Genomic DNA, 12,768 nt, shown 5'->3' with positions numbered 1-12,768 from the left:
ATAATGACCCTAACTCAAGTTCGTAATCACTTGAAACTGAGACACTCGCTTAAGTTGCTGACATCAAATCCTTTCATAATCGTTTATCTCTGTTGAAAAATGTTGTACATGAAGGCATTAAGTAATTTCAAATCTAGCTGATGTAAGCTGTGTTCTTGATTATTTTTAAAGATATGTGTCAGAATTAGAATGGGACTGTAACTTCTTGACTGTGGAAGTGAAACCCTCCGCAATCCTTGCCAGTAAATCAAGTAGCAGTGGGAAGTTGTTTAGTGTTGTTCAAATGCTGCAGCAACTCTTGGCTGAACTCAAAATGCATGTGAAGGCTGCACAGGACGACATGAAGTTTGCATCACGAAATGCACCAGGCCATGGTAGGGGTCCTGTGGTAACAGGTTATATGACGTCATTGTTAAATGATGATAACGTTTTCATTATTTGTTTATTGTGGGTAGTTTTAATGTTGTGTTGGTTATTATAATGAGCTTCCTACACGCGTCAACGTCTACCCATTGTAAAGGTAGCCTTGAAACACAGTTCTGTTTTCTTCTTATTTTCAATCCAGCTTTGTGTCTGTTATTTATTTCAATGTTGTTGTACAGGCATTTCATTGGCCATGGCACAAAGTGTTGAGGAAACATTCGATGATATCAAGGACGCTGAGCTGTGTAAACTGCGTGGTGTAGAGTGTTGGCGTCAGCTGCAGACTGTACTGCATGACACTGTGGACACTGCTGTTCACATCATTACTGACATGATGGACACGCTGTCTGGAAACTACGGCAGCACTCATGCAAGTATGACAGCCTTGCTATTTTCAGTTTAGATTTTTTTAAATTTGATTTTTAGGAATTTAATGCTGAAGTATACATGTACCTTGCGTACATTCTGCCAATGCAATTAATTAATAGCAATGACGAGATATTGATGAGCTCTTGAAGGGGTTGACATGCACCCCTCTTATACTCTCAAAATGTAAAGTGTAACATGTTGATAGCAAAAACGATGGTAAATGTGGAAGGAGTGAGGAAACTGAACCCGCTGATCAAGCTCGCATCATTAAATACCATCTGTTGATACATTGCACAGTTTTGTTATCCAAAAACTCCAATAATATGTCCTTTGTTTATTTTTGTGCAAAAGGCTTTTCTGTTGGGATGATTTTCCTAGGTGCTTATCATTAGAAGGAATTTTTGGTTTCAAAAATAGCCGGCTTATTTTTGGAAAAATTGGTAAAACACTCAAACTCGATGAATATAAACAATTTTGGCATAAAGTAACTTAATTTTCGTTGCACTTCACCTCTGCTTTGTTGTAGTACATTTTAGACAAATTTCTGGTGTGATCATTTGAATTAGTAACATAAGTGCTTTACAAAGTTTCTTTAGCTGACATTTCGAGCGTAAGCTCTTCACTATGGCAAGGATGAAGGACTAACACTCCAATGTGCACTGACGCTCAAAATGTCAGTTTCACAGACTCGCTACTGCTTTTAATTTACCTTTATCAACTTCAAGGTGATAAATAGCAAAGTGTTTGAGTTGCTCAGCGATGAAGCCCGACGGTTTCTTTACAAAGTAATAGCTTAGTTTGTTTTTTTTTTAATATATATATTTTTTCCTGTAGTTGGTGGGGCGTCATTTGCTGATATAGGTCAAGCCTTGGATGAAATATTATCGTTCTCAATGGATGTGAGTGATGAGGAAACCAAAGAACCCTTTTCTGTCCAGTCACACAAAGACATTGTTATTTCATGTTGCTGGCTTCGTATCAAGGTAAGGTCTTGTTTGATAACTGCACACTGTATTTGTAGCTGGTGTTTATAAAACAATGATTTGTGATATGAGTTGAATATGACTAAACCGCTTCCACATACTTTTACACTAACACTCAAAATCTGAGCCAATTTTGAACATGTCTTACATTTACGCCATTTCATATCACTGTTTTCTGCAGTGTGCATGTCAGCTTCTGGCGGTTATCTTTGAAAAGAACACAGTTAAACTTGAGCATATGTCTATGGCTACATTACTTGATGATGAATCTCTCAAGCTTGTCGCAGAAACAGCATGCAAAGTTATACTACAGTGCAGGCACCAGGTACTGCTTTATTCAATCTTGTTTATTCTAATTATTTGTCATTTATTCTAGTTTAAATACAAAGTCTGCTACGGAGGAATTGTAGCATTTGCAGGTGTATTTTTAGACTGTTCACAGCCTTCAATTTTCTCACATTTTATTCGATCGTTGAACGCGCGGAAAGAATCGCGAAAAACTGGACGCCAGCGCAAAACGAGAGACTTGACACGTTAGGCGGTGGGGACCGAGAAAAATAGAAGGGCTTCTGTCTTCTTCGTTTAGCTGGCTTCAATCGTCAAACCGCCCCCACCCCCCCCCCCCCCCCCACCCCCGCCAGCTTTGGGCTCGTTTCGCTCGCTTTTTCTTTCGCATGCGTTGAAAAATAGAGAAGCTCCGAACAGTCTAGTGTATTTTGAGTGAGGTATTTTTGTCTTTTTTCAATTACTCACCCTTCACTTGATGCAATGATTGTTATATGATACCATTTCATTTTGCAGTTTAGCTTGAAAACTGGAACTGGCCTACAACAACAAAAAATTCGTCAAGGCTAAAGGTAAATGAACGCTTTTACCTTTTTTCTCTCCAGGGTGTCGTCCAAAATTGTCGGGGAAGTTTTATGAGGATTTGCCAGTGTCTATTCCATTCATCACAGCCATGTCTTCACTGTTTGCCAAACACATGGTTAAATGAGATGTTGAGCACAGTGTCTTCAACAAGCTCTGTGACCTCCGTTACTAGACGCAGGTTTGTATGGACTCCAGCTCTATTAATATTCGACAAAGTAGTGATAAACACAAACTAACCAGCTTGAAAAGATAAATCTACCCATGAGAGAAATTCTATGGCTCATTTCTGCTGCTGCCTGAAGTGATCAAGTATTCGTCCCCCACCTGGATGGGATGTTAGTTCTCCCCTGTCACGGCTTTTTTTTGCTCGCCCTACCAATTCACGTGTACTCTTTGATACTTCTACTTGTAGAAAGACACACACACATTATAGGGACTTAGGTAAGGGCTCCAACCAAGACCTCTCAATCTTGACTACCACACACGCATCATTTAAACAGTGTAAAAACTGTAAAGTGTTACTACTTTGTTTCTGAATAAATACCAACCCGAAGGGTATGGCGTTCGTTAGACAGTGCTGATCTCACTCCGAATGTTCGTTAGCTAGTGTTGCTTTGTTGTATTTTTAGTGCTGGGCTTCCTGTGGTTTTCTCGACCATTTTGTCATGCGAACCAACATCTGGACAAAGACCTCTGTTAAAACAGTGTATGGAGTCTCTTTTGGACACTGCAGCATCACCTCTTCCTACTGTGATCGACGAACATAAAGATCTGCCTCAGGTATACGAGTTAACTGCTCCAGCAACTTGTCTCACACTCGTGACTGTTCGGAGAATTAAAGACAGACAATCTGACATAGACTAATTAACCCTTTGAATACCAAACTTTCGTTAAAAAATACCGCATTTAACCGTTTGGTCAGGTTTTTTGGATGCCATGACGCTAAATAAGCCTAAGTTTTGCTAAGAAAACTTTTTTTCCTACATAAGGAGAGATTTTTCGAGGATTACGTACAAAATTGAGTAATATTTCAATTCCGGGCATGCGCCTAAGCCAAAATTTGGCCTTTTTTTTTGCCATTACCCGTTCTCAATTTTGTTTGTTGCCCCTTTCCTTTCTTTTAATTCTCGTCCCTTTTACTCTGGCTACCTTTTGCGTTGCATGTTCTTTCTGGCCGCCGTGAAAAGTTGGATGTTAATTACGTGCGAAGCTTAGAAATGAACAATGATCAATCATAGGCATAGTGGACCATTTTACCACCGTTTTTGCACCAACACTGATAACGTTGTCTTTCGATTTGTGACGTCGGAATGTCGTCGATATCTAAACCTGACCAATGTACGGAAAGGTCTAGCCTAGTTCTCCTATCTGCTTATCAACAATATCTGATGGCATTTAAATTGATGACGTCACAAGTGAAACAAAGAGCACGACCATTAATTACGCGTATATGTGTACTTAGGGCTCAAAGGGTTAACTTGTGATTAACTTTGTGGACAGCTGGTTTGTGGGTGTTGTTGAAATTTCTTATTTAGACACTAATGTTTTACTGGAAACTACACCACTCTTAAAATTCATACGAAACTACATCCGGGACCCGAGTGGCGTATGTGCCATATCCTCACTGGTGAGGATATTTCTCGCTTTTTCACGGTTGTTTGCGCGAACTGTCAGTTTGTCTGTTTAATAAAAAGAAAATTACACGGTGGCTTGAAGATATTAATTTTCTTATCTCGTGTTAAGAAAAACATTGTACTCGCTCGCTGTCCTCGTTCGTAAAATATTGTTTTTACTACTTGAAAATAGAATTCATATCTTCGTGCCGCCACGCAGTATCCTTTATATGTCAAAATCCTTACGAGGTCGTTATACACTCGTGAAAAACATGATCACTACATGAACTGAATGAAGTTCTCTGTTCGTTGATGATTAGAATCTGTCGAGACGTACAAGAAGTAACTCTTGCACTTTCTTCGTTTCCAAAAAAGTATATTCAAAGGCAATTACTGACAATTACGTTGAATGTTGTTGTTTTTTAATCGATCTCTGGTGGTTTCTTGACAACCCAGGTACACGCAATCAATATTCTCAAAGCTCTCTATCAAGACACTTCTCTTGGTTGTGGAGTTCTACAGTACGCCTCACAAGGAACTGTAATGGCTGTCACTGGCTTTGCATCCTCGTCATGGGCGGTTAGAAATGCTTCTATGCAGCTGTTTGGTAAGCGAACCAATAATACCATTGCAGGGTTTCCACAGGTCAGGAAATGGGCAGGGAAAAATTCTTCAAGGTCGGGGAAAAGGCAGGGAATTATATTTTGAGTCAGGAAAAATTGACATTTTGAAGAAAAGTCAGGGGAAATGAAATTATAGCACCGCTGATGTACTATCATTTTAGGTTTGTTGGCTTGACAATGTTTCCCGAAGAAGGTCAATTTGTGCCAATCAGTATAAATGAAACATAGAAACATCAAAATAATGGGTGGAAAGGACGACTGTTAGGGGAGGCTGAAGGCCGCTCCTCTAGCTGAGATTTTGTGGGTTTTTTCAGTCAGGGAAATTTAATTTTTATCAGAGAAAAGTCAGGAAATTTTTAAAGTTGATGTCTGTGGCAACTATGCATTGTATAGCTTTGAGTACTGATTTGTATTTGAATAACAACGCAGCTTGTATAAAATGACTCTGGTTGTCAACCTCGTTCCCAGGGTCTCTCATCTTACCGCTTCCAGGGGGCGGTAAGATGAGAGACCCTGGGAACGAGGTTGTCTGTTTGTCTGTTAATAAATCCACTGATCTCCCATCCCATTCTTCTTCGTGATAATTATCTTAAAATGCATCCAGTAGTTTATTTTCTGTACACACCTAGGAAGGAACCTTCACAGATTTAATGGGTGAATAGTGTTTAACGCGTGATAACATAATATTCTGGTGTACTGCCGCACTATTCACGGATATGTTAATTTACAGGTTCCTTGGTAAAGCGAATGCTCGGTCAGCGGCGAGGAACAGATGACGACCGTGAAATGAACGCAATCAATGCCATGGACTTTTTTAACAGCTATCCTGCTTTGCATAATTTCTTCCTCAGTCATTTACAAAGCACATCAGATTCTGTTTCTAACACCTCGCTGTTTTCACCAATGTCAAGACCTGAACTGTTTCCTATTCTAACACTTCTGTCCAACCTTCACCCATGCCCTGAAGCCAATGAAAGGTAAAGTCTTTTCTTAGCAATCTATTGAACGTTTATCCGGAGTTCACATTGCGTATTGAACTGTCGAAACTGTAGTGAATAAATCTGGTTCCAGTCAACTAGCATACAAGCTGCTGGGAGTCATCTCAGTTATTCTGTTGGGAGGGAGAGAGACAGGGTTGCAGAATGGTAAGACAACTCTGCTGATCTTAGCGTGTGTAAGTCGTGTAACTGTATTTGTTAGTAATGTAAGTCGTTTAGTTATTGTAATTTAAATAGTGTAAATAATTAGAGCAATATAATGTAAATAGAGTTAGTGTTGTAAGTAAGCATTGGTTTCCCTTGTGTTATTGCAAATTTTTTATAAAAAAAAAACAAAACAAAACAAAAAAACAAACAAACAAACAAACAAAAAAATGATCTTAGCGTGTGTAAGATACTCACAGATGTCAAACTGTTTCATTCAGTGAAAGTCTGAATAAAAGAGCAATGACTTCTGCATCAACATACATTATCAAGATAGAAATTGTTGACCCTGTCTCACAAATGCTGTGCATGAAACAAAATCACATTGAAACTCAATTTTCCAGTATTTTGTACTAGGTGAAGGTCGCTTAGTACAATTCTGTTGAATCTGTAACTTTTATAGCTTGATAGAGAGTTCCTAAATATTGATTTTATAACTTAAATTCCCAAATTCCCAGTGAAGCAAAAGATGCCTTCTGGTTTGTACATTCAAAACAATACGTGACGTCACTGATATTGACTGTACATTTTAACTTTGTTTTCATACCAGTTCCTCGAGCCTTTTGTCAGGCTTTGTCCCTCATCTCCAATCACTATCTTCATGTCCAACCTATGCAGTGCGTGTTGTTTCTGCGAAAGCTCTTGTACCATTCATACCATGTGAACATTTGTTAAACAAGGCAAAAGAACTGGTAAAGCTCCTGCCAGGGCCTGGGGAGAGTTTTTCACAGAACTTTCTTCATGGAACGTTGCTCCAGATCAGTGCTGTTCTTCAAGCTGTTACGTGGTCTGCGGTAACCACGACTGGCAGTGGTCTCCTAAATGAAATACTGAACAAGAATTGGATATGTTCCTCTAATAATTGCTGTCCTTTAACACGAGCTTCCTTCCTCAGTATTGTCATGAGGTTTGGGCCTTTACTTGGGAAAGACTTTGAACGTGGTTAGTTAGTTTGTTTTTACGTCAACATTTGTAAATTTTGCTCGATAATTTATCATGACATTGTATAAGAAGTGAGAACTGTGATCATGCTTCTTACTTCATCTCGTAAACAGCTAGTTTTGTCTTCTATGTTACAGTTTCAAGTTTGGAGCTTTACCGAGATAAATAACTACAGTAGTACCATTGTTGGCAATTTTTTGGTGTGTTTTTTTTTTTTAGATTTTAAACCAGTGCAGTGCATAGTGATGGATAGTTTAGAAGCATCAGATCGTGGAGCTAATCACACATCACCAGGTGACGCAGAGTGGCACCGTACACTAGTCAGGGCGTGTCTGGAGTGTCAGTTTCATCAGACGTGGCCCAAAGGTGAATATCTGAACAGGACAGTATGTAATATTAGTTTATTTAGCGACTATTGAACGGTCTGTGTGCTTTTAGACCGGTTTAGCCTGGTGAAATAAATGAAAAGGTGACTGTTACTCACCCCGGTTTTGTTCCAGAAGAAAATTCTTTCAGTATTCTTTTCGTGTTTTTCATATGATCTATTTGAAATTCTAAGTATATGTTTTATATTCGTTAAGTTTTGTTTCTATATTACGCCCATTTCCCTTGCCAGAACTTTATTAAGGAAGATTGTGTTCAAACCAGGTTCAATAGATTTTGGGACAGTCTGCATCTTAAATGTCTATGAGATAGTTGTAATGGTAATCTTTAATGCTTCATCTCTTTTAGATAACAAAACCAAAGAACAGAGAAGCCTGCTATCCCTTCTTCTTTCATCAACAGACAAGGAAAGGAGATTAGCTGCTTTGGAATATTTATCCAAAGAATCGCGTCAAATGCCGAACTCGATCCAAGTCGATCTAGTGGATCTTATAATTACCGAGAGGGATCATGGTTGTGTTGTGGTTGCACTGGACATGTTTGTGGAGGTCTGGGGCGGGTTAGATTCTTGTTTATTGTCTTACGCTGACTTGAAAATCCTCTGGGACAAATTGGCGTCATTTGCTCGTCAGTCACGTGGAGTTAGTGTGGCTGGTAAAGCCATTCCTGCTTATAGCATTGCTCTCAAGTTTATGATCAGCTGTCAAGAAACCAACTCATCGGAATTACAAGCGATGTTATCACAGTGGCGTGAATTGATCGAGACCTATTGTCAATGGGAACAAGATGAAGTATTAAGGCTTGGGACAGTTCAGTCATTACAGTATTTTGGCGTCACTGTATTGTGGTATGTGATGAAGTGTAAAGAGGAAAGTGATCTGGAACAGCCGTGTTTTGTAGAGACTGCCATCAGGTACGAAGAGATGTTTGGTTTTTGCCTCTCTGAATAGATTGTTACTGAACACTTGCCAAGCCGTTTATGTGCTGGCGAAAACGTCGCACCGCTAACTGAATGATTATTAAGAGTGTATGTTATTCATTTTGTTCATGATAAGCAGTCATTTCTCAGACATTTGCTTCCGTACCAAAATGAGGTCTGGTGTAAAATGAGCGTGACTGCATAAAACAAGTTAAGCTCGTTTTAACTGGATAGTGCACATATTATCTGCAATCAAGTTTCCTCCTAAGCGTATTTTTGTCTTAACCTGTGTTTGCAGTGTTCTTAGTTCAACTCTGTGTTTGCTACAAGATGAAGAAGTGGACGTAAGATCCACTGCAGCTCAGTTTGTCACTTTCATCTCTGAGCCTGCAAGCAGTGTGACCTGCTCAGCGGCCTTACAACTCGCACTTCATTTCATGGTTAAACACTTTTGGTCCGTTCCAGCATGTTGGGTAGCCATGGAAATCATGATACGAGGACACAAATCCACTCAGGATGTCTTGAAAGAATACTCACGCGCGAAGTAAGAAAGCCCTTTATTATCTCAAGCAGTTTCAAACACTAAAGCAGCTGTTTGAATTCCACGTAAGGAGCAAGCATCTGTCGTTTTGATTAAGTGGGAGCTTGTCATGTATAGATTGTAACGTTCAACGCTAGTTGTCGTTAGAAGCTGTGTGTCTATTTGTCTGTCTGTTTGCCTGTCTGTTTGTCTGTTCGTCTGTCTGTTTGTCTGTCTGCCTGTCTGCCTGTCTGTCTGTCTGTCTTGAGAGTATTGTAGAGGTATTTACATTAAGCTCTGATGACGATTATGGCGAAAAGCTATGTTTGAAGTAAGTCAACAGAACTAATTATTTTTGAAATGCTCAGTACGTCTTCAGCTTACCCTTCACAGTTGAACTTTCAAGTGTATGTCACACATCTTCTCTTTAGACAAATGCTGTTTGAGCAGGAGGACTCGAACCTTTATGTTGAGCCCGTGATCTTTGCCAAAATGGTTGTGGAGCACTTCAAGGTACGAACCTCTTTCGTACATGCAGTAGTTTTCTATTTGACAAAAACGTTTTTCTTTTCGTCATAAGTCGTGAACTTCGCACTTTTCCTTCTTACGTTTCGCTTGAAAATTACATTAGTTAACTGTCGCAAGGTCAAGCTTTTTGAATGCTTGTGAGAGCAGTTTGTCTCTGTGTTAATTTCACTACTGAAAACATCACACATATAAACGATAGCCTCCATTTGGCGCGAAAAAAAATGCTGGGATATTATCTGTTCCTAGTAGGGAACACTTCTCCGAGAGCGAAGCTCGAGGAGAACTGTGAGCTTCGAGCTCAGCAGCATCTTTTAAGTCAAATGGAGGCTGTTGACTTTATCGTCCTTCAAGTATCTTTCGCAACACGCGAGATCTTTTGAAAACTGGGGGAATATCACTCGGATATTCCCAGTTTTAGCTGGGGCATATTCAGTCACATGACGCGCTTAAACCAATCGTGTGCGAGCGAAAATATTTGATGGCTTATGAGTTTTATAGCTGGTTTTCACATGACGTCACTAAAATTCAAACTACAAAACTATTGATCTTCCTGAGATTTAACTTTAGTGATGTATAAGAGCAGCTGAAAACTAATATTCAAACAAATTTTCGCTCTGAATGGGTTCTTGGTTTTGTGATACATTACACTCGAATTTCCAGGCTTTTGCGTGACGCGGGATTTACATGACGGCCTAGAGAGCTGTCATTATGGTTAAGAAAGTGACTTATTTCGAGAAATTTGGCTATCTGAACAGTTCATGTCTAAGAAGAAGTATTGTTTCAATGTTTTAGAGTTCCTCGAGGGATAAATTCAAGCTTCTGTGGCAAAACTCAGTGACAGATGTTTCTGTTGGTTTCCGGCCGCCATGTTGGTGCCCATCCGTATGGGCACCAGCATGGCGTCTCCATACAAATCTCTATAAATTTGTGTAGAATCTCTCTCCGCATATCTTGGAGAAGAAAAATTGCTTTGACCAGAATCTTGGCGAGAGTCTTTGCATATTTACCTTTTTTCATTTCCCAGATTCTGGACTTAATCTATTGAACGGTTTTGATTTTGATTTTGATCTATTTTGAATGGCGTGACACTGAAAACCAGCAATTCCTTACGTGATCAATGTTTTTTATGACTGCTGTAAACAGAACTTGAAGTTGACCAGCTCCCAGTCGCTCGTCACTCGTAGCATCTACACCGTTGTCCAAATGTCATGGCTTCAAATCAAAACGTTAACTCAAATTTTTGTCTACGTTTTGTTTGAAACTCCTTTTAGTTGGTTTCTTAATTAACTACCAATAGTAGTTTTTCACACGTTTTTTTGTTTATCTTACAGCTTGTTATCAGCAAGATACTGCCATGTGATAAAAATAACGTTACAGATGATTTCCTTGAGTGGTTTGTGACCGCGTGTCAGAGACTCGAAAACGATCTTCGGGCACTGAGTGAATCAGGTATTTTATCATATAGACGCGAGTGTTTTAATGGGAAATATACCACTCGTAGAGTTCCCACGAAACCACATCCGGGACCCGAGTGACATATTTTCCATATCCTCGCTAGTCAGTGAAGATATTGATGACGTAATTTCCCGCTTTTTCACGGTTGTTTGTGCAAGCAGTCAGGTTGTCTATTTAATAAAAAGAAAATTACACGGTGTTCAAAACAATACAATACACACTCGCTGCGCTCGTTCGTAAATATTGTTTTTACCACTTGAAAATGAAATTCATTTCTTCAAGTTACCGTGCAATATCCTCTATATATTGCATATCTTTTTTGGAACTTTGAAAGAACGTGAAAGAACTAGGTAGAACTGCTGTCTGAATGTTAACAAAACCTCTTTCCTGTAGGTTTAGAGGATTACGGATCTCTTTCCAATCCTAAACCATTTACTGTACGGTTTCGTGTCATGTGTATGGCGCAAGTGCTTTGGTGCGTGATCAACAGTGGTGTGAGGAACGATTCATGCTTAAAGGAAATCAATGCTGTCAAAGAACTGCTGGTGAAGATGCTGCAGGACATTATTCAGGTAACTTGTGCAATGAACGACTTTCTTGCAAGCGATCAAAACTGAATCTCCAAGAATAAGAAACCATTTCGAGCATCTTGTGAAAGCTGTGTTTAAAGCCGAGCAACCGTAATTGTTTCCACGAGGGGTTGTCTTTGAATTGTGAAACCACGTGTGGAGGAGTAATGAAAACTACATCGCAATTGAATTTTTGTTGGACAAAAATATCTGTATCCAAGAGTACATTTGCCTTTAAATCAAGGTGCTCGTAATAGTTGACTGTTTGGATCAATGTTTGCATGAAGTTTATAATTGAATTTTTTTTATGTATTTTCTCATTTAAATTCGTATTCATTACCTTTCACTTCACAGGTGAACAACCCGCTTCATCCATGGCTTACAGAACATGCGAACGAGTTAATAAGCATAGTCTGTGAACAAGAAGAAGCTAAATAAGAGTAAATACAGCGATACGAGAAGAGGGGATGATATATTTGTAATGTACACGTGTACGTTGTGACGAGGTCCTTCAAGTAACAGCCAGCTGTGAACTGAACATTGACCTTGGGCTGCCTTGTCTCTTCGCAGCCGTAATCACAGCATGAAGGACACTACAGTTGTCTTGGAAGCGGATCATTTGTGTCAAGAAAAACTTAGCTGTTGAAGAAGTGTTTTGTTGCCGTCTACAGATAAAATGATCCAGGCTTTTTACAAATTTGTTCAGTACTTATTTTGTTGAAGGGCTTTTTTAATATACCTTTTCATGCTTCACACAAATAAGAGGTGACATTTTAGGACAGTGAACTGTACAAATCTACGATTAAAGACCGTCCAAGAGCAATGAAAGAGCTGCAAAAGTAGTGAAAGAGCTACAAAAGCGAGCAAAATCCCACTGACGTTTGGTCGTAAGCTCAAAGTTAGAATGAAATGTTATTAATGCTAAGTACAAACTATAGGTGGTCGATGAAAAAGAAACGCTAACGATAAAAAAAAATTAGTCTTCAGCAATGAGTCTTGTACGAAAGGCGTCAGTCTGTGTTGTAATTAGCGTTGATATTCAACGAATAGCATCACATATCCGAGGCAATCAATGGGGACACTTTCTCGATTTCTTTTAGAAGGCTAATGTGAGTTTCTAGTCGCCGAGATCTTGTTTTAAAAATGTGATGTTGTCGTCGACCTGTCAGCCTACATCACGTGTATTACACCCGGAGGGAACTCCCACACAAAAGGACGGGAGTGCTCGTCGGAAATTTTGAAAAGAACCCCTAAAAGGTACCAACATCCTGTTTTGTGGGCGTGGCTTGAAATGTCTTTCACCCCTATGAGGTACCAATTGTTAAACATCACATTAAATGACATTGCCTGTTTTGGGCTCAATACCCT

General features: G+C 39.4%; 1 protein-coding gene across 1 annotated transcript in view; it reads left to right on the top strand.

The window, feature by feature from the left end:
• Positions 1-12,559, top strand: part of LOC110055870 (tRNA (32-2'-O)-methyltransferase regulator THADA-like) — a 35,420-nt gene extending 22,861 nt beyond the window's left edge. The window contains exons 25-40 of the mRNA XM_089291011.1: positions 172-374; positions 603-797; positions 1,627-1,775; positions 1,957-2,100; positions 2,666-2,823; positions 3,275-3,425; positions 4,715-4,865; positions 5,612-5,858; positions 6,634-7,025; positions 7,245-7,391; positions 7,758-8,322; positions 8,627-8,872; positions 9,280-9,361; positions 10,708-10,825; positions 11,225-11,403; positions 11,755-12,559. Coding sequence (XP_089147137.1) covers positions 172-374; positions 603-797; positions 1,627-1,775; positions 1,957-2,100; positions 2,666-2,823; positions 3,275-3,425; positions 4,715-4,865; positions 5,612-5,858; positions 6,634-7,025; positions 7,245-7,391; positions 7,758-8,322; positions 8,627-8,872; positions 9,280-9,361; positions 10,708-10,825; positions 11,225-11,403; positions 11,755-11,838 — 3,211 coding nt within the window. The 3' untranslated portion in view covers positions 11,839-12,559. The remainder of the gene's footprint in view (positions 1-171; positions 375-602; positions 798-1,626; positions 1,776-1,956; positions 2,101-2,665; positions 2,824-3,274; positions 3,426-4,714; positions 4,866-5,611; positions 5,859-6,633; positions 7,026-7,244; positions 7,392-7,757; positions 8,323-8,626; positions 8,873-9,279; positions 9,362-10,707; positions 10,826-11,224; positions 11,404-11,754) is intronic.
• Positions 12,560-12,768: the final 209 nt, after the last annotated feature.

The sequence above is a fragment of the Orbicella faveolata genome, unplaced genomic scaffold, assembly GCF_042242905.1.
Source record: "Orbicella faveolata isolate gen_17 unplaced genomic scaffold, um_ofav_v1 contig_24, whole genome shotgun sequence".
In the NCBI taxonomy this organism is placed as follows: domain Eukaryota; kingdom Metazoa; phylum Cnidaria; class Anthozoa; order Scleractinia; family Merulinidae; genus Orbicella; species Orbicella faveolata.
This window is presented reverse-complemented; position numbering and strand designations above follow the sequence as displayed.